Source organism: Mytilus trossulus, chromosome 4, assembly GCF_036588685.1.
Source record: "Mytilus trossulus isolate FHL-02 chromosome 4, PNRI_Mtr1.1.1.hap1, whole genome shotgun sequence".
Lineage (NCBI taxonomy): Eukaryota > Metazoa > Mollusca > Bivalvia > Mytilida > Mytilidae > Mytilus > Mytilus trossulus.
Window position 1 is genome coordinate 11448434 of NC_086376.1, and position 22875 is coordinate 11471308.

Genomic DNA, 22875 nt, shown 5'->3' on the forward strand with positions numbered 1-22875 from the left:
GTAATATTGTATTGTAGTGCAAATGAAAATGTATCTCGCTGCCTTCCCAGCAAAATAAAAGCAATTATTTCACATGTGTAATAAGATCATTTCACTCCACTGAAGTCCTACCAGGATAGGTGTTGTCATGACATAATCAGTGAAGTTGCATCAAAAACAAATGGAGTATGTTTAGAAAACGATATAATTCCTTGCATTTTCCAAAAAAAAAGTCTATGGGTAATGTAATAAGGAGAATAAAAATCCAAGAAATCCAAGATATAAAAATGTTTGACCAAAAACACTGATAATGAAATTATTCCCTTCTTTATTTCATTCATAATTAATGAGTTTTTCTGTCACTTGTTGAATAATTTCATATTGATAGATTGTTGTTTGCTTTAATAACATAAAAAAGAAAAATATCATCTATATTTGAATTCTTGTAAAAGATCATCTATAAGCAACACAACAATGATCCATTCAAAAGAAGGTCAGAAACCTTGCCAGGCCTTCCTGTACTCTTTACTTCAAACTTTATGTGATTAATTGCTTATAGTATCTAATAAACACCTGACCATGGAGGCCACTGAACCATATAAATAAGGTAAAGGTCAGATGAAAACTACCAGAAGGACATATTCATAATTCCATATGCCAAATATATTTGCCATATTGCTTATTATAAGTATTTATAAACTGAGAAACAGAAACAACATTGACCTATGAGCTATGTAAATAATGACAAGGTCAGATGATATCTTATATACAGACATGTATACCTTATAATCCTTCTATTCACCAAATGTATCGTAGATGACCAACTGATTATAATATCTGAGAAACAGACCATCATAAACACTGAACTTTGAACAATGAACCATGTAAATGAAGTCAAGGTCAGATAATAGATGATAGACATGAACACTTTACAATCATTCAACACACCAAATTTATAGTTTGTTTCTATTCCTATAGCTAATAAACAGACCAAAATCCCCCCAAAAATTAACCTTGATCACTGTCAAGTAGACCTTGCAAGGATTACATATACAAAATACAGTTACTGGTAAATAAGTATATAAATAGCATGTGAGAAATTCACATGACAAAAAAAATACAATTTTTTAACCAGTTGCAGAGCCATGAAAGGAAGTTGAGGATATGCAACATATAACTCAGGGTAAATATGCACAATTCATTAAAAGGCGGCGGCAATACTGAATATTAATATTTTCTTCAGGATCTAGCTCTACATCGGAAATGGGATATGTATGAAGGCTCATATCAAAGATGAGACAATTGCATAAGTTTGGTTTGCTTTTCAAGATTGATTTTAGGGTCGCAAGTGAGGTCAATTTTACATAAATTTTCAAACCTCCTAAAATCATTTCTATTCTCTTCATTTCAATTCTAGAAAACAATCCTTACCAGTCTAATTATGTCCTTTATTAAACCTCATCCTTCAAAATTGTATAGCAGATTAATATTTCCAATCTACTACATGGAGTATTTATTAATTTGTTCCTCACTTCAAGGTCAATTTAGCGATATCTTTTTTCAGGGTTTCGTGTTTTATTGTGTATTATTGCTATTATGTGTTCATGCTGATGAGAGTAGTTGTCTCAATTTATTCCATATTTAAGGTTCAATGTTTCTTCTTCAGGTAAGAGTTTTGAAAGCAATAATTCTTTTTTAAAAAAGCAGAGGAGAGCAAAACTCAAACAATTTACAGCTTCTTATGTCACTGTTAGCAAAACATTCCTCCGATCATGATGTAAAATCTGTAATCTTAACAAATGTCTTAAAACCATAATAACATCAAACATGATGGAACCAAAAAAAAAATCTTTAGTAACTTGTTATTTTAGAATTATAGACCAATGTGAAGGAAAAAAGCCTAAACAGTCAAAACTGATATACTAAAAAAAGAGTCAAAACTGATATACAATAAAATAACTTTTATCTCATTGCAGACATAAAAACAATAACAATCAACATGACACTCTGAGTTTTAATATCTTGGATATCCCTCTGGTGTTTGGTGAGCTGGTATGCAATGCAGAAATTGACATTTATCTCCATAATTACACATTCCCCTTTTTATAAAATGTCTGCATGGATCTTTCCTCCTTTCTTCAGGGTTTTTTGCTGTTATCCAAGAGGCCTGCTTTTTAGGTTTAGGGCTTGTTGCTTCCTGCAAAAATATTAATCTGTTTTTATTATAAATAAATATAAATACCAAACAAAAAAAATGTCACTCAATATTCATTTTGCAGAGATTTAGTAATCTCCATTATATTTCAGATCATATGTAACTAGATACACTAAAAAGCAATGGATCTATGAATAGTGGTTTGATACTTAAAAGGATGTTGAAATTTATCTACACCCAGACTGCAACTGAGGGACAAAAATAAACATTTTGAGGCCATTACAAGGTGTAACACAAAATCTCATGTTAGCATGATTCATATAAGGACTACTTCTTAGATGTAAATCCAATGTTTCCGTATGTATTTTAATTGTAACCTACCTTATTCTGACAAGCACTATTTTCCTGATCTTGATCTGTTAACTCACTTTCTGTAAAATAATAAAGAAATATAAAGTGTTATAAAAATTTCATAACTTCATGAGAGACATCATGGACATGAAAATAACAAAATGAAAAGATTTTTATATATGAAAATGTATGTCTTCCAAGTTTCTTTCCTGTTCAAAGACAAAAAATCTATATATTTTTTTAACAAATAAAGTCAAATATTGCTAAAAAAACAGAAAATGTTTCAGTTCTAATCTATAGCATTAAGCCCCAAATATATACAGAAAAAAAGTCCCATAAAATCTTACGAGAGGAAAACTCAAAATCAGCATTCCTTTGAAAATTAACATTGGAGATAACTTCACAAAAATTAGTCTTTTTTTGTCAGTTTTTGGTTGATTTGTGACAATATGATAGGCTAAAAATATATATATTTATATTGATGATTATATATTCTTAAAATGATTATTAAATTGAATAAAATAAATACAGGGGAATATCTATTAAGAAAATCATGACCTTGTAAAAGGTTGTTCAATTGACCGCTACTGCATATGAAATATTTACATGCAGATCATGAGGTGACATGTAACAATTAGTTAAACACTGGACATATGTGTATTGCATACCATGTGGAGACATGTAGCAATAACAATTAGTTAAAACACTGGACATGCGTGTATTCTTTGACCATTAATCTCCAGATTGTTCAAAACATGTCAAACAGAGACAACTTAATAGATATTCATCCCTGTATCTTTCAATTAATAGAAACCTTGACACTGTTTATATTCTGTATATATACTTGTGTATTTTACTGTAGAAAGGAGACCGACCGTCCGTTATGGACACTGGTCCAGACGGGCTTGAATAAACTACTATTCCAAATAACCATGTGTTGTGTTACATGTGGTTATTTTTAAAAATTCATTTGAATTATGATACTTTAATGGGGTTATAAATTTGTATCTGACTATTTTATATAATCTTCTGCTCATGAAATGTACAAAACTGCAGTGTTATTGGTGGGTTTTTTATTTTTTTTGCACATTTTTCATTTAAGAAATTGCAAATTTGTAGCTTTGTGACCATTTTGAAAAATAATCTAAAAATTTGGTATTGTTTATATCGTTGTTTATTTTTTATATTTGTTCAGCATTTCCTAGTTTAAACCGCAAAAAGAAGAATATATGCTAATAAATACTTTTATCAAATTTGAGATTCTGTACCTTAACATGTTGAAAAATTTAATAAATGGTCAACTAATGGATTACGAAATCTAGGTTTAAGCTTGATAAAAGATGTGAAAATACCTAAAGAGTTGTATGTTATACTCAAAAGATGGCTAAAATATCAAGAATCAATACATTTGGCTGATTAGAAGCGTTAAAGTTATAATATTGAATCAATTTTTATTGACATTTCTGCCTTTTTGGCAGAGTTATCTCCCATTTTCAATGCAAATCTCCATAGGAATTTCAAAATCTTTATCTTTATTAGTCTTCCTTTGTTGGACTTTTTTCTGTGAATATTTGGGGTATATAATGCACTAGATGAAAACTTAAAAATCTTCTCTTGCAATTACTTTAAGGTTAGGGCCAATTTTATGCCAGATTGACTGGACTATCATGACTATATATATATTCAATCCTTGTTAGATATTGCAGAAGTGCAGTAAACTTTAAAGGAATATGTAGTGCAAAAGCAATGTTGACATTTGATTTACATTCAGGAAAATATTTAATCAATTTATTAAATTAATATAATGCCAAATTTTGTAACTATCCAATGCAACAGTCTTTTGCTTTAAATTACCACATAATTTTCTTTTCTTCACCTCTTCATTATTGCTATCTGACTCCTTTGTATCATTTTCCTCCTCTTCTTTAATCTGATCCTTCTGTTAAAAATTCAACAGTCATTTCAATGCAAACAATATTAACTTTCAAATCATCAAATATATTGATTACTCATACAGTAACAAGATCATCAATTCAGATGTCTTAAACATGAAATTAAATTTGTTAAGAAATACATCCAAATTTTATGAAATTATAACTAATGATTAGAGGAAAGATGTATAGCAATTTCTCTAATTTTTGTGCTATTTTCACATTTCCTGACCGGTGTGAGAAAAACATTTCCCCCCCCCTTGTGAAAAATCTGTTCAGTTCTTAGTAAATGATCAGTTGAAATTTAATAGACTTTTTGTGACGTTAAATTTTCTTTCATTCTTCTGAATTTTCTTAGTGTGACGTCATGAAAAAAGTCAACCATGATATCACATCAAAAGTACACAACTTTTCTCAAATCTTTGAAAAAAAAAGGATAAAAATCAGTAGAGAAACAGATTCCAACACTGTAACTCATGTATTACGATATTTCACCACTCTCAACAGTTAAATTTTAATTATTTAAAAAGCTCAGCAACTCTCTGGCTTTAAAAATTATAATTTAACTGTCTTGAGTGGAGAAATATTGTAATATATTTGTTGCAGTTGTGGAATCTATATATTGATAACCCTTAATTCATACTGATTGATAACTAATATCATGCCAGTCTATAACTTCAATACAACTTTATAAACACCTGCTTTACAATAGCAACATGACAAGGGCCTCATGTGGAGCTGGATCTGCTTATCCTTTTATAGCGCCTGACATCACTCCAGGTTTTTGGTGGGTTACGTGGTGTTCAGTTTTTAATTTTCTAACTTATGTTTCTGATACTGTTTTTATCTGAATGTTGTTTTTTTTCTTTGTTTTTTCAATCACATTGTATTTTCATTTTTGAATTATGAGTTTGAATACCCCTTTGATATCTTTCACTGCTCTTTTAGCATATTAAAAACATAATGTAATTGAAGAAAAAGAAGGTACCTGTTTGCCTTTTTTGCCTTGTAACTTTCTTTTTCTCTCTTCCTGTAACTCATTTGACATGGCCCGTGTAGCTTTGGGCTTGGGTCCCCAGTGTGGTTCAGGATTGGCTTGATATCTTAGCAGTCCATCTTTCCTTGATTTAGGATTAGCCTCAGGGTGTTCCTCAAATGAAACCTTAGTAGTACATTCTTTTTCAAGTAAGGTTTTTATTGCAGTATCTTCATATCTTACTGGTTTTACAGGATGATCTTTAACCCAAGTTCTGATAATGTCCTGTGGAATAAAATACAAAACATGGCGATTATGAACATCAATTATCAGCATAAAGTTGATGTAAAACTTAAAACATTCTATTACAGAAGCTATCTAAATCATGTCAAATTCTACAATCAAATATTTTAAAATATTCTATTTTCATTTGATTTTTGCTGGGTGTGTATGCTAGTACCCATATACCATGTATATATAAATATCTCAAGTATTACAATGCTTCTGGTGTTGTACATTTGTTCTTGAAATGCCTTACACAAGTTTTGCTTTTACATGTGAAGTTTTCAACCATTATCCTGTATTGATAAAACCTTTTTGAGCCTACTTTAATATCATATATTTATATTGTTTATGTGTGTAATCAAACATTAATGAAATTAATGAAATTGATCGTACATCATGTACATTTAGTCATGTTTATCTAGATAAATATTGTTATTTAGAATATCTAAATTTATACATTCTGGGACCTACCCATAAAACATTGTGAGGAGCATCTGTCTTGATGGAATTTTTCATGGCATGTGACAATGAAACTCTGTATCCTGCATTTAATAAGGCTGATCTGAATTGCAAAAGTTACAAAGCATTACAGATGAAAAGACAACCCATAAAATCATGAACATTAATCTTAATTGAAAACTTGATATCAAATGATTTCAATACTGGTATGTTAAAATTAATAATCAATTTCAATTATATATATAATCCATAACTTGACCTCATACCTATACATTTCAAAATTCTAAATGGTCAAAAAGGTCAAGAATAGCAGGACTGGTAATGGTTGTATTTCTAATCTAATTTTTTTTCTAAATTAAGGTGGTATCTAACATTACAGGGAGATAACTCTGTAAAATCAGCTTAACGTTTTAACTACGTTATAATGTAAGGGAATATTAAAGTCATAAGAAACCTCGTCTAAAAAAAATAATGCATATGTTTTTTATAACTCAATGGATAGTTTTCATTATAAAACTTATGTACATATACTTATTTCTGAAGAAAATTCTTTAATTTATTCATATTTAGAAGAAGTTTACTTTATTTGAATTGCTTCCTTCCAGCAAGCTATTCCCCCCCGACATATTTTCCGTATGCAAGGTGACCTCAGTGTGACCCGTCTCGTAAAAATCCAGTGACCACAATACGCATGGATGTCCTTAAAATAAACTATTATCTGTATTTACATGTTAAACACGTGCTCAATTTCCATGCTTTTTTGTTTATTTTTCGTCAATTGTTGACAAACAGGTGACAATCGTTAAACTTCGGCTTCAAAACACGAACTTTAATTACCTGCCATATTTTTACAACAACACTGACCAATTGAAAAAAAAATTGATGATTATACGAAATTTACACGAAAAAAATGATAAATTCGAGTACAGAAAACTAAGTTTATGATGTTTGTATGCGTTGGTTCAAAAATTGGAAGAACATTATTTTTCACCGGTCACTCGTTTCTTATGACTTGAAGCTTCTCAATGATCAACATAAGTGTTTGTCAAACTGCTATATAGCCAGTGTTATTTTCCTGATAAAACTGTTGGTTCAAATTTTTGATTTTTTTATATATTTTTGTCAAAGTTTCAAAGTAAATACTTTGTCAAAATTTTATGAAAATTAAACGAGCAAAATTAATTTTAGTGAAGGTGTTGGGTACCACCTTAAGCTTCGAAGTTTCATTTTTAGAATTCAAATCTTCATTTTTTGTGTAAAGAATATCAACATGACAGTGAAATAAAAACATTGAGTATTATAATCACAAGTCAGACAATGCCATAAGTATTTAACTATATAAAAACTTTTGACAATTATTATCTTCATAATTATTTTTCTTTGTGATACATATACTAATAATACACACTTACCTAAACTGTATAAGTGGCATGGTTTCAGAATGCACAAACCCAAACAGTGAATCTAGCTTGAAGTAAAGTGGAACTTCTTGTAACTCTTCTTTCTGTAGAGTTAACATTCCCACAATTCTCTCTGATGTTTTAAGGGAATCTTTATGGTCATTGACTCTGTTTATAACACGGTCAATAAAATCAATGTCACAAATAGGGTCTGCCCATATAGGTCCACCAATGTGATGCTTACTGCCACAATGTTCACATTTATCTGTCACTGGAGGGCCTGTTGCTGGACTGTATTTGAAGTTACTTCCCTTGGTGGGTATCAGAGCCCCAATTCTTTGTAGAGAGAATGACTTACACTCATTGCAGCTGTAAACCATAGCCATTTTACTTGCTGACCTTTTCACTTTACCTTGACCTGTGTGCACCCTAACAAAAACTCTGAAGTAAAAGTCAATGCTCAGTGAGATTAACGGTACAATGTATCTAGAGTATCTATTAGCATGTGATTCTATACACTGTAGAATTATCCTCAAACCCATTTCATGACATGATGTAGTTCTCAAGGACATTGCTCCATATTTAGAGTAACAAGTTTCACCTGCATTCCCACACAAAACAGCAGCATCTGTACATGTTATACACAGTAAACCCCCATCTTTGACAGCTTGAACAGTGGCATCCAAAAACTTTGATGGACTTCCATAGGGGTCAAGGTCAATTACATCAAAATGGTCCCTGGGATTCCTATTTCTGTACATTACCATAGCTGCATCATCACAGCTTGAACTGAGTAGTTCCTGAAGATTGTTTTTTTCAATATTTTTATTGATAAAAGAAACAGCATTTTCATCAAAATCATTAGCTATAATGGAATTGACCCCAGGAATTTCCAATCCAAATCTCACTGATCTTAGTCCGGAAGCTGATAATCCTTCCAAAATTTTAATTCCATCATCATATTTCTTCCCAGGTTCTAACTCAACTTCCTTTTCATCCTGAACCTTGTCAGTAGTTTCTAAATTTTCATCCTTGACCTTGTCAGTAGTGTCTATCTTTTCAGTCTTGACAATAGCAATAGTTTCTTTGTTTTCATCTTTACCATCAATTTCCATACAGTCAGTTTCCTCCTTGACCTTGGACTGCTTAGACTTTTTACCATCTGTTGGATTTGTTAATCTGTCCCTAGCAAACTGAGATATAACAGCAACTGATATATCTCTATTGAATTCCTGTACTGGGTTATAGAAAACATTCTTAGGATACAGAACCTCTGCTTTACCTTCTTTGACAGTATTACATTCCTGCAAAACCTCTGCTTTTTCTTCTTTGACAGTTTTACATTCCATTTTCTCTGTACTGCCTGGTTTTACTGAAGTACACAATCTTAAAAGATCTTTTTGATATCGTGAGGTGTATAATGGTCTACATAATCCAAAGGTCTTGATCATTTCTTATATATACCATTAGGAAAAGATCTGAAATAAAATGAAAATATGATGATAAAAAATGATGATTTTATGATGTTGGGAAACCAAATATAAAACTATAAGTACAATATAACCATGGTAACAATGCATGTGTAACATCTGTCTCCTCTGGTTTTCTACCTGATTTGCTGAATTCCCATTTAAAAGTTTTGTTGTATTTTCATAGTAAAAAAAATATTTCAATGATATTTAGAAATCTTTCCTGAGCTAAATGTATTAAATTTAGTATATTTTTTAGTGCATCAAAGTTTTGAATAACAGAGGAGGAAAAGCCTCAACCTCATGATTTTACGAGCAAGACTCATTTTAAAACATATTCAATCTCATTTAACAGACAAAAGAACAAATTTAATCAAACTTACCTATTTAGCTGTTTTTATTTTATGTCAAAAATATGCATCACTAGAATCAGTAAGTTAAAATTAATAGTATTCTTAAACAAGAGTGCACACGCTGAAATGTCTCACCTTCAGTACTAATCATTGATATTATGTTGATAGTCCTATTTATAAAGCCTTATTACAACTGTCACATAAACTTAACACTACCAAAGACAAGAGTGCACACGCTGAAATGTCTCGCCTTCTTTTCTTATCATTGATATTGTGTTGATAGACCAGAAAATAAAGCTCTATTACAACTGTCACATAAACTCAACATTAACCAAGAAAACTAAACATTGATCAATGAACCATGAAAATGAGGTCAAGGTCAGATGAACCATGCCAGGCAGACATGTACAGATGACAATTCTTCAATTCAACAAATATAGTTGACTTATTAAAATGTACTTATAAACTAAGAAAAACAGACCAAAACGCTAACACTTAACACTTAGCAACGGACCGTGAAAATGAGGTCAAGGTCAAATAAAACCTGAATAACAAACACATAGATCATAAAATATTTCCATACACCAAATATAGTTGACCTAATGCATAAAGTATTAGAAAAATAGACCAAAACTCAAAAACTTAATTTTGACCACTGAGTGAACCATGAAAATGAGGTCAAGGTCAGATGACACCTGTCAGCTAGACATGTACACCTTACAATCATGCCATACACCAAATATAGTAGACCTATTGCATATATAGTATAAGAACAACAGACCAAAACACAAAAACTTAACTATAACTACTGAACCATGAAAATGAGGTCAAGGTCACATGACACCTGCCAGTTTGACATGTACACCTTATAGTCCTTCCATACACCGAATATACTAGATCTATTGCTTATAGTATTTGAGATATGGACTTGACCACCAAAACTTAACCTTGTTCACTGATCCATGAAATGAGGTCGAGGTCAAGTGAAAACTGTCTGATGGGCATGAGGACCTTGCAAGGTACGCACATACCAAATATAGTTATCCAATTACTTATAATAAGAGAGAATTAAACATTACAAAAAATCTTAACTTTTTTTTCAAGTAGTCACTGAACCATGAAAATGAGGTGAAGGACATTGGACATGTGACTGACGGAAAGTTCGTAACATGAGGCATCTATATACAAAGTATGAAGCATTCAAGTCTTCTACCTTCTAAAATATAAAGCTTTTAAGAAGTTAGCTAACGCCACCGCTGCCGTAGCAGCCGCTGTAGGCGCCGCAGCCGCCGGATCACTATCCCTATGTCGAGCTTTCTGCAACAAAAGTTGCAGGCTGGACAAAAACTTAACATTGAGCAATGAGCCATGAAACTGAGGTCAAGGTCAGATGAAACATCGACAGGCAGGCATGTACAGCTTACAATTCCTCCATACAACAAACATAGATGACCTATTGCTTATAGTTTAAGAAAAGCAGATCAAAACATAAAACCATAACACTGAGCAATGAACAGTGAAAACGAAGTCAATGTCAAACAAAACCTGTGCAATTGACATATAGATCATAAAATGTTTCCATTCACCAAATATAGTTGACCTATTGCTCATAGTATTAAAAAATAGACCAAAGCTCAAAAAACCTAACTTTGATCACTGAACCATGAAAATGAGGTCAAGGTAAGATGACACCTGCCAGCTAGATATGTACATGTACATGTACACCTTACAATCATTCCATACACCAAATATAGTAGACCTACTGCATACAGTATAAGAAAAACAGACCAAATCATAAAAAATTCACTATAACCACTTAACCATGAAAATGAGGTCAAGGTCAGATAACACCTGTCAGTTGGACATGTACACCTTACAGGCCCTTCCATATACCAAATATACAAGACCTATTGCTTATAATAGTATCTGAGATATGGACTTGACCACCAAAACTTAACCTTGTTCACTAATCTATGAAATGAGGTCAAGGTCAAGTAAAAACTGTCTGACGGACATGAGGACCTTGTACATAACAAATATACTTATCCTATTTCTTGAATAAGAGAGAATTTAACATAACAAAAAAAGTTAAGATTTTTTGTTATGTTAAATTCTCTCTTATTCAAGAAATAGGATAGTCACTGAAGTATGAGAATGAGGTCAAGGACAATGGACATGTGACTGATGGAAACATCGTAACATGCGGCCTCCATATATAAAGTATGAAGCATCCAGGTCTTCCACCTTCTAAAATATAAAGCTCTTTAAGAAGTTAGCTGACGCCGCCCCCTCCTCGGAACCACTATCCCTATCCATAGCTTTCTGCAACTTTTGTCGCAGAATCGACATTAAAATCAAAATACTATAGACAATTCTTTGTTTACATCCTTAATACATACAGATGAAAACAGTCTTAACTCGGTAACGGATGCAGAACTTAAGGGAGCTGGGGGTTGACTGACATATAACGGGGGGCCAGCTTCAGTCATTCTTTAGTGATTCCCTATATTATCAAACAAATTTTCCCATAAAAAGGAAGGGTCTTGGTTGCTGGGAATCTGTGTGATTTTCTGTAATGGTGGATAAATTTGCATACAACATACATGTACAAGTTTCTAGGCTTCACAAATTAGAGAAAAGACCACAGCATTTCAGTGCAGACCTTTGTAGTGGGTCTCATTGGGGTCTAAGCGTGACACGGGATTGCTGATTTTTGTGTAAGCATGAAACGTGAAAATCAAATTATTGTGTCATGAAAACGGGAAAAGAGGTCTAGCAGATCCAGGAAATGACAAAAAAATGAGAATTGCTAACCTACATTTTGTAAGCGGGAAAAGGGAATGTGACAAAACAGTAAGGAGGAATCCGAGGTTCGGCACCCCCAAATGAGACCCCTTTGTTCTGCAGCATGACCATCAGACTTCAGCGTCCCATCACAACTATAAGTCCTACGCATATGTGTTGCCCTCAACATGTAATCACTTGTGTGTGTCTAAGACAATGCATTTACTCCGCAATATGGGGTTGCTGTCACAATAACATATTTTTTATTCGCATTGACAATATTGTCATGAAATATGTTCCGACCTGTCTTTGTCCCACTGTAATAAAACAACCATTGATTGTATAATGCAGTCACTTACCATTCGTTTCAATGGCAAACTTTAGAAGTAAATAAAAAATTAGAAATGTTCTGCAATATCCGGAAGCATGTGGAAACATGTAAACCTAAAAACAAATGCGGAACACCTCTGCTCGATTTAGTGGAGCGAAATATTATATTATGTGTCTTCAGTCTTGTTCTGGAGTCTGTACATTTATACCATGAAATATTTTAAGGATTATCAGTAAAATGTGTCTGTTTTCCATTTGAGGCAGAACTTGTAAAATTTAGAATACTGAAGGTTTTCAGATTTGTACGAATTTTACTATGGATAAAATTCCGGAAATAGTGATTGTTATTAGTGGTAAAAGGAAATCTGGTAAAGACTATGTGGCATCATTAATGTGTAATAGGTAACATGATTCAGAATTATTAAAATATAAAGACAAGGAATGCTTGACAATAAATAAATGATATACTTGATATGAGCACCTGGTGTGACACACCCCCTTTTTTCCTAGTTTTCAGTGTAAACAACCACAGGTCACACTGTACTCTAATGGAAAAAGCCAGGAAGGCATACTATAAAATAAAGAAAACTATAGGTCTCAACAACCCATGTAGACTTCTTGAAAAATTGTTTGATTGTTTAGTTACTCCCATTCTTACATATTGTAGTGAAATTTGGGGGGTGGATTCACATTTTAAAGACTCTGATCCATTTGAAAAACTTCATGTTAAATTTATCAAAGACATATTAGGGGTTCACTGTAAGGCATCTAATGATGGATGTCGAGCTGAACTTAATAGAATTCCCTTAAAAAATAAAATATTATATTCAATATTCAACTACCTGAACCATATAGTTTCTTCGGAAAATTCTTTGGCATATGATATATTCACTAAATCTGTAGATTCAAACCCTTGGGTCAAAAAGGTCAAGATTCTTTTGAATGAACTTGGAATGTCTTATATCATCAATAACTTTAATTATGTTAAAGGTAATTTAAATTCTATTAAACAAAGAATTAATGACCAATGTTTGCAAGTTCAAAATGCAAATATATTTGAATCCAAAAAGTTAGACTTTTTCAAAAGTGTCTACATAATGGGCAGAAGACCACCCTATGTTGATATATTAAAAAACAGAAGTGACAGAGCTGCAATATGTAAGATCCGTATAAGCGCTCATACACTGATGATTGAAAGAGGGAGACATCTAAATATTCCCAGAAATGAGAGATACTGCTCTGTATGTAATTCTGGTCAAGTTGAAAATGAAAAACATTTTCTTTTACATTGTGAAAAATACTCTACTAAGAGGGACATATTTTACCATAAAGTTTCAAATATAATTGTTGATCCTACAAAATTTCAAAAACATGAAAATAATATAATCTTTTTATTAAATAATAATTCATACACAATCCTAAAATTAACTTCCTCTTTCATCTCAGACAGTTTGAACCTGCGTAAAGCAGAACAAACTCTATAAAATTGCTAATAATCATTGTTCATAATATTACATATTAATATTGTTGTTTATTTTGTTTGACCAACTATGTAATTGATATATCTTTTTTTAATCATTTACTGTTGATGATATTGATATCGTTCGATGATATTGTTCGAAATATGCCTATTGATATTCTATGCATTATTACTATTTGTATATCAGTTGTATGGGCCATTGCCAATTATTGTAATTGTGTTTGTGCCAATAAAATATTTGTATTTGTATATTTGTATTTTGAAACCTTCAGCAATAAGGAAAATGCTTAATGTATTGAAATCAATCAAGGTCAAGACATGTCAATATATGAACAGTTGAAAACCTTTCTGTTGATCATGAATTCATGAATCCCCCCCCCCCGAAAAACAAATGGTTGCTGCATTAGTTCCCTACCGACGATGTCAAATGTCAAAGAGGACTTTGGTTTGCACTCCATCTGTCAGTCTGTGTATTCATCCGTCAGGCCGGCAAATAAGTTTTCCACACTAACAGCAAATAAGGTTCAGCAAAGTAACTGATCTACAAAAAGTGGACATGACCAAAAATTGTCAATTGACAATTAGTAGGAGTTATTGCCCTTTAAAGTAAATTTTTAGCAATTTTTTGTAATTTAATGCAATCTTTTACAAAAATATTCTCCACTGAAATATTTGGAATCTACTGAGACAAATTTAACCAAACTTGTCTACAATCATCATAAGGGTATTTAGTTTTAAAATGTGTCTGATGAACCTGCCTGCCAACATACATGGCAGGCATTGCTAAAATCAGAACAGTCAACACAGGCGTAAAATGCTGTTTTTGGCTTATATCTCTGAAACTAAAGCAAAAGTATAACAGTTGCATTATTAAATGCATCAATTGTAAACAAAATATCAGGTAAGTGACACAGGCTCCTTGGAGCCTCTAGTTTTGTTACTTTCTTTATATTGGAAGTCTATATAAAAAAAATGCAGATGTAGTGAATTGTTTACATAACAATAGAAAAAAAATAATAAGACAACAACCAACATTGTCACATCCCATTATTTTAATGAGTGAATACCCTGTTTTGAATTTTTTTTTAGTTGGAGAAAAATAATAGGTTTCATGCTTAAACCAGAGTTGCGTGAATTTTAGTGATACAGTTTTGATTAATCAGATTTTTTTTTATAATAATGGTATAAACTTGTGATATTTTTTTTATGTAAAAATGGTAAATAGTGGTATATATACACGATATACAAGTATATTTTTTTTTTTTTCATATTTATCATGAAAATTCTAGTGACTACCAAATGCCTATTCTAAAAATTACTATTCATATTTTTTTTAAATTTCAGAATAGGAAAACACTTGTGTAGCAGTGTCCAGTTGTCTGGTCCGTTGAAGAAACAATATGCTGAGGTATGTTGGAATTTGACATTAATCTGCGTTTTATGCCCTGCAGTACTTAATATTGAGTTTAGCTGGCCTTCTAAGAATCATTTTTTATACGCCCGTCGTCTTTTAGACGGGACATATTATTGTATACCGTTGTCCGTCCGTCGTCCACACTTCGGACAATAACTCAAAAACACTTTCACTGATTTCCATGAAACTTAAGTGAATTGTTTATATCTATTGAAATAAGCTCCGTTTCGTTTTTTTTTATTTCAGATTTTAAGTTTTGGATTTATGGGGCTTTATTTATAAAAAAGGGGGTCCGTCGTCCACACTTGATCACACTTCAGACAATAACTCAAAAACACTTTCACCAATTTCCATGAAACTTAAGTGAATTGTTTATATCTATTTTCGTAAGCTCCCTTTCATTTTTTTTTAATTTCAGATTTTAAGTTTTGGATTTATGGGGCTTTATTCATAAAAAAGGGGGTCCGTCGTCCACACTTCGGACAATAACTCAAAAACACTTTTACCAATTTCCATGAAACTTGAGTGAATTGTTTATATCTATTGACTTAGCTCCCTTTCGTTTTTTTTTTTAATTTCAGATTTTAAGTTTTGGATTTATGGGCTTTATTCATAAAAAAGGGGGGATTTTCCACACTTCGGACAATAACTCAAAAAGGCTTTCACCATTGTCCATGAAACTTTGGTGAATTGTTTATATCTATTGATGTAAACTCCCTTCCCATTTTTATAAATTTCAGATTTTAAGTTTTGGATTTTTGGGGCTTTATTCATAAAAAAAGGGGGGATTTTTAACACTTCGGACAATATTTCAAAAAGGGTTTCATCCATGTCCATGAATCTTTGGTGAATTGTTTATATCTATTGATGTAAGCTCCCTTTCAAGTTTTATAAATTTCAAATTTTACATTTCCGTGTTATGAATTTTTATGCTTAAAAAAGGGGGGATTTTCCAATTTTGGGACAATAACTAACACTTTCACAAAATTTTATGCAACTTTGATAAATTGTTTATATCTATTGACATAAGCTCCCTTTCCATTTTTATAAATTTTAGATTTTATGTTTTCTTAAGTAATGAATTTTCATACTTAAAAAAGGGGGATTTTATGCAACTTTGGTGAAACTTTGGTGAATATATTAATGTAACAGTTAAAAGAGCAACGGGGGTATCATGCGCTAAAGCGCAGCCCTTTATTTAAAGCCACTATTGACGAGGTTTGGGAATGAGTATAATTTAAGGTAGATCAGAGGTCAAAATTAAAATTGATAGAATTCTTATATAGTTTACCATATATATATAGTTTACATCATTCTTTTTTTTTTTAAATTGTAATGAAAAGAATAGACAACTTTCAAGTTCAGTGCATTTCCGTCTAACTCTGGTTTTAGTGAACATCATTCCTGTGTTATGAGGCATCGTCACTTCCATTCCAATGTTGTGCAAGTGGTTGCAAAATTTTAATGTTATATTGCACAAATCGTTCGGCAAATTAAATTCTCATAATTGACAATCATCACTGCTGTTATTATGGAAATGTGACTTACAAAACATTATTAATTCTGGTTTATCCTGCATGATGACGATCACTAAGATGCTTGATGAATGTTGATGGTGCAGGGATACAGGCAAATGAAAATAAGAAGATGTGGTATGATTGCCAATGTGATAACTCTCCACAAGAAACCAAATGACAATGGAATTAACAACTATAGGGCTAATTAGGTAACTGTACGGCCATCAACAATGAGTAAATATTATTTCCTTTTAAACCCATACCATATAGTCAGCTATAAATAGCCCCATATGCATGTAGTTCATATTTTTTTTAACTACATAATCTTTCAACCGCTAAAAGTGACTATCCCAAGTTGATGGTTTACTCCTATTGATTTTCTATATCAAATATAAGAGTATTATTGTCAGATATTGTAATAGATCACATAAAGCCTTGGGAAAAGGATGTTAAGTATAATTGTCAGAAGTAGACTTTGTATTTACATGGGGTTGTCTCATTAGAATTGTATTTTACTTGCAGGATCATAATTTAAATTTCGAAAAACTTATGGATTCTTCAGAGTACAAAGAGAAGTTTAGAATTGATATGATCAAATGGGGCGAAGATAAACGTACAGAAGACCCAGGATTCTTTTGTCGCCTAGCAATATCAAAAGAAGATTTGAAGACAATTTGGATTATTACTGATGCAAGGAGGAAAACAGATGTTGAATATTTTAAAGAAAACTATACAGACAAGACATTTACAGTGAGAGTATGTGCAAACGAAAGTATCAGAGAATCCAGAGGGTTTATATTTACACCAGGTATTCATAGTTATCATGGACCTTTGTACTATACTACATGTAATAGATTATTAAACTATGTACTAATGTAGAAGTAATTGTATATGTTTGTAGAATACAGAAAACAGAGAAATCTTTGACTTGTACTAAAATAATCCTTTGCTAGATAACCTTGTTTCAAACTCAGTTTTGTTCAAAACCGAGTGCTGATATTTATTTTATCAGTCATGGTAAAAACATTTGTCAGTGGCAGACTTTGAAGGGAGGTGGTTTCCGGGTTTGGAACTCTCCTTTTTTTTTTAAATCAATGCATTTGAATGGGGACACATAGTACGAACCCTCCTCCCTTTTAAAAATGGCTGGATCGCCAAGTTTTATTTTTTTTTCAAATTGATTGGTAAAAAAGAAAATCTTTTGTAGTGTAAAACGAGTGTTTTTTTAATCTTACATTTAATTTACTACAAAGATGAAATATTTCTGATGGAAGAAATATTTTATAACAGACCCAATTGTTTTGTATTATTTATATTTCAGGTGTTGATGATGCAGAATCTGAATGTGGACTAGATGAAGGAATCCACTGGGACTATGTAATCCACAACAATGATGATCAGAATCAGTTAGACAAAGACATTGACCACTTAGTGACAATTGTACCAGATAAACTATGTCATGTGACATGATAAATTTCTATACAATTACAATTGTCTCAGATTTCGAAGAGATTAGTACAACACCCTTTGCATGAAAGTTTTAACTGCTTTATGAATTTTGTAATGGCAAACCATCACAGAAAACTACAAAAGAATTCTCAGATGCAAGTACAGAAGCATGTCTCCTTCAGTGAACAAGGATATGTGTCTGTGTCCGATAATGTCCTTCAAACAAACATACAAAAAAGTTTCAAGTTGACGGACAACAAGTTCATATGGTATACTAAAATCAACTACATGGTAAACTATCTCAGTTGAAACTTTCACTTGATATTAGTTGGACAAATAAACAGCTGGAAGGATGCTTAGACTGTAAACAGTATGCCCTGTGTAAACTAGGTGGTGCTTTAAAAAATTTATATTAGACTCTCTACATTTTTATACGACCACAAAAGTTGAAATTTTTTTGGTCGTATATTGGTATCACGTTGGCATTGTCAGCGCCATCATTTGGTTTTTGCACTCTTACTTTAGTAAAAGTAAAGAAATCTATGAAATTTAAACACAAGGTTTATGACCATAAAAGGAAGGTTGGGATTGATTTTGGGTGTTTTGGTCCCAACAGTTTAGGAATTAGGGACCAAAAAAAGGCCCAAATAAGCATTCTTTTTGGTTTTTGCACAATTACTTTAGTATCAGTAAACAGAAATCTTTGAAATTTTAACATAAGGTCTATGACCATAAAAGAAAGGTTGGGATTGATTTTGGGGGTTTTATAGTCCGAACAGTTTAGGAATTAGGGGTCAAAAACAGGTCCCAAATAAGCATTTTTCTTGTTTTTTGCACAATAACTTTAGTATAAGCTAATAGAAATCTATGAAATTTTAACACAAGGTTTATGACCACAAAAGAAAGATTTTGATAGATTTTGGGAGTTTTGGTACCAACGAATTAGGGGCCAAAAGGGTCCAAAATTAAACTTTATTTGATTTCATCAAAAAATGAATTATTGGGGTTCTTTAATATGCCAAATCTAACCATGTATTCAGATTCTTAATTTTTGGGCCTGTTTTCAAATTGGTCTACATTAAGGTCCAAAGGGTCCAAAATTAAACTAAGCTTGATTTTAACAGAAATTATTGGGGTTCTTTGATATGCTGAATCTAAACATGTACTTAGATTTTTATACGACCGCAAATTTTGAAAAAATTTTCGTCGTATATTGCTATCACGTTGGCGTCGTCGTCGTCGTCGTCGTCGTCGTCGTCGTCCGAATACTTTTAGTTTTCGCACTCTAACTTTAGTAAAAGTGAATAGAAATCTATGAAATTTTAACACAAGGTTTATGACCATAAAAAGAAGGCTGGTATTGATTTTGGGAGTTTTGGTCCCAACATTTTAGGAATTAGGGGCCAAAAAGGGCCCAAATAAGCATTTTCTTGGTTTTCGCACTATAACTTTAGTTTAAGTTAATAGAAATCTATGAAATTTTGACACAAGGTTTATGACCACAAAAGAAAGGTTGGGATTGATTTTGGGAGTTTTGGTTTCAACAGTTTAGGAATAAGGGGCCAAAAAAGGGCCCAAATAAGCATTATTCTTGGTTTTCGAACAATAACTTTAGTTAAAGTAAATAGAAATCAATGAAATTTAAACACAATGTTTATGACCACAAAAGGAAGGTTGGTATTGATTTTGGGAGTTTCAGTCCCAACAGTTTAGGAATTAGGGGCCAAAAAGGGACCCAAATAAGCATTTTTCTTGGTTTTTGCACCATAGCGTTAGTATAAGTAAATAGAAATCTATGAAATTTAAACACAAGGTTTATGACCATAAAAGGAAGGTTGGTATTGATTTTGGGAGTTTTGGTCCCAACAGTTTAGGAAAAAGGGGCCCAAAGGGTCCAAAATTAAACTTTGTTTGATTTCATCAAAATTGAATAATTGGGGTTCTTTAATATGCCGAATCTAACTGTGTATGTAGATTCTTAATTTTTGGTCCCGTTTTCAAATTGGTCTACATTAAGGTCCAAAGGGTCCAAAATTAAACTTAGTTTGATTTTAACAAAAATTGAAACCTTGGGGTTCTTTGATATGCTGAATCTAAAAATGTACTTAGATTTTTGATTATTGGCCCAGTTTTCAAGTTGGCCCAAATCGAGGTCCAAAATTAAACATTGTTTGATTTCATCAAAAATTGAATAATTGGGGTTCTTTGATATGCCAAATCTAACTGTGTATGTAGATTCTGAATTTTTGGTCCAGTTTTAAAATTGGTCTAAATTAAAGTGCAAAGGGTCCAAAATTAAACTAAGTTTGATTTTAACAAAAATTAAATTCTTGGGCCTCTTTGATATGCTGAATCTAAACATGTACTTAGAATTTTGATTATGAGCCCAGTTTTCAAGTTGGTCCAAATCAGGATCTAAAATTATTATATTAAGTATTGTGCAATAGCAAGTCTTTTCAATTGCACAGTATTGTGCAATGGCAAGAAATATCTAATTTCACAATATTGTGAAATAGCAAAATTTTTTTTAATTAAGAGTTATCTTTCTTTGTCCAGTATAGTAAGCAAGAAATATCTGCAAGAATTTTTTTTAATTGGAGTTATCTTTCTTTGTCCAGAATCAACTTAAATCTTTGTTATATACAATATACAATGTATATTCACTTTTTACTACCAACTGATAAATTTAAATAATCTTTACCATTCAGTGATAACAAGCAGTTTTTTACATCTTAATATTTTATGATGTATTTTAATGAGTAGTAATTGTTGCAAACTCCATTAGAATATTTTAATTGAAATTAGTTTTGGAATAAGGGAAAGGGGGATGTGATTAAAAAATTGGGTTTAATTTTTCTCATTTGAAATTTCATAAATAAAAAGAAAATTTCTTCAAACATTTTTTTGAGAGGATTAATATTCAACAGCATAGTGAATTGCTCTAAGAGAAAACAAAAATTTTAAGTTCATTTGAATACATTCATTCTGTGTCAGAAACCTATGCTGTGTCAACTATTTAATCACAATCCAAATTTAGAGCGGAATCCAGCTTGAATGTTGTGTCCATACTTGCCCGAACCGTTCAGGGTTCAACCTCTGCGGTCGTATAAAGCTGCGCCCTGCGGAGCATCTGGTTGATTATGGGCCCAGTTTTCAAGTTGGTCGAAATCAGGGTCCAAAATTGTTATATTGAGTATTGTGCAATAGCAAGAAATTTTCAATTGCACAGTTTAGAGTAATAGCAAGAAATATTCAATTGCAAAGTATTGTCCCGTTTTCAATTTGATCTCCAATATGGTCTGAAGGGTCAAAAATTAAACTTTGTCTGATTTCAACAAAAATTGAATATATGGTGTTCTTCAATATGCTGAATCTATTCGTGTATTTAGATTTTAAATATTTAAGCCCGGTTATCAAATTGGTCCACATTGAAGTTTAAAGGGTCTAAAATTGAACATTATTTGATTTCATCAAAAATTGAATTCTTGGGGTTCTATGATATGCTGAATCTAACCATGTATTTACGTTTGGATATTGGACCATAATAGGTAAATGTCCAATTTAAAAAAAAAAAAATTAAGTTTAAGTTCTTAGACCAGAGATGGATTTAGGGGGGGGGGGGCCCAGGGGGCCGGGCCTCCCCTTTCTGGGAAAAAATTTGGTTGCTTATATAGGAATCACTGAAGCGTGACTGGAGCGGCCCCCTCTTAGGTCAGTCTGTGGGCCCCCACTTATTAACATTTCTAGATCCCCCACTGTAGACCACATTTATTCTGTGTCAGAAACCTATGTTGTGTCAACTATTTAATTACAATCCAAATTCAGAACTGTATCAAACTTAAATATTGTGTCCATACTTGCCCCAACTGTTTAGGGTTCGACCTCTGCAGTCGTATAAAGCTGCGCCCTGTGGAGCATCTGGTTAGACTGTACCAATATGTTTCATTCAAGATTGTGTAGTTTTTATAATCAATTGAATTGTTTTTGCAATAAATATATGAACTAAAAGAATTTCCTTCCTCCCTGAAAGGAAGGGACAAGAGTGCACATGCTGAAATGTCTTGCCTCCTTTACTAATCATTGATATTATGTTGATAGTCCTAAATATAAAGCTTTATTACAACTGTCACATAAACTTAACATAAACCAAGAAAACTAAACATTTACCAATGAACCATGAAAATCAGGTCAAGGTCAGATGAACCATGCATGAAGATAGACATATACAGCTAACAATTCTTCCATACAACAAATATAGTTGACCTTTTGCTTATAGTTTAAGAAAAACAGACCAAACCACAGAAATTTAACACTGAGCAATGAATATAGAAAATGAGGTCAAGGGCAAATAAAACCTGCTCGATTGACATATAAATCATGAAATGTTTCCATTCACCGAATAAAGTTGACCTAATGCACATAGTATTAGACAAAAAATACCAAAACTCAAAAAACCTAACTTTGATCACTGAACCATGAAAATGAGGTCAAGGTCAGATGACACCTGCCAGCTAGATATGTATATGTACACCTTACAATCATT

The 22875-nt window shown here is 32.1% G+C and overlaps 2 protein-coding genes across 3 annotated transcripts; one reads left to right on the forward strand and one right to left on the reverse strand.

Moving 5' to 3' along the window:
- Positions 1 to 1936: 1936 nt before the first annotated feature.
- Positions 1937 to 12726, reverse strand: LOC134714673 (tRNA (guanine(26)-N(2))-dimethyltransferase-like). 2 transcript variants are annotated; one of them, XM_063576128.1, is made up of 7 exons: positions 12502 to 12726; positions 7549 to 9014; positions 6149 to 6239; positions 5405 to 5677; positions 4340 to 4424; positions 2516 to 2565; positions 1937 to 2176 (listed from the first exon to the last, which is right to left on the reverse strand). In XM_063576128.1, exons 2-7 carry the CDS (start codon positions 8985 to 8987, stop codon positions 1994 to 1996), a joined length of 2121 nt encoding a protein of 706 aa, XP_063432198.1. In that variant the 5' UTR covers positions 8988 to 9014; positions 12502 to 12726; the 3' UTR covers positions 1937 to 1993. The 2 variants fall into 2 exon arrangements, with proteins under 2 accessions (XP_063432198.1, XP_063432199.1); XM_063576129.1 differs by having other exon boundaries at positions 2101 to 2176; positions 4362 to 4424.
- Positions 12618 to 21432, forward strand: LOC134714674 (phosphomevalonate kinase-like). The gene is made up of 4 exons (XM_063576130.1): positions 12618 to 12874; positions 15297 to 15360; positions 17406 to 17691; positions 18205 to 21432. The coding sequence occupies exons 1-4, from the start codon at positions 12789 to 12791 to the stop codon at positions 18351 to 18353; spliced, it is 585 nt and encodes a 194-aa protein (XP_063432200.1). The 5' UTR covers positions 12618 to 12788; the 3' UTR covers positions 18354 to 21432.
- The last annotated feature ends 1443 nt before the right edge of the window (positions 21433 to 22875 follow it).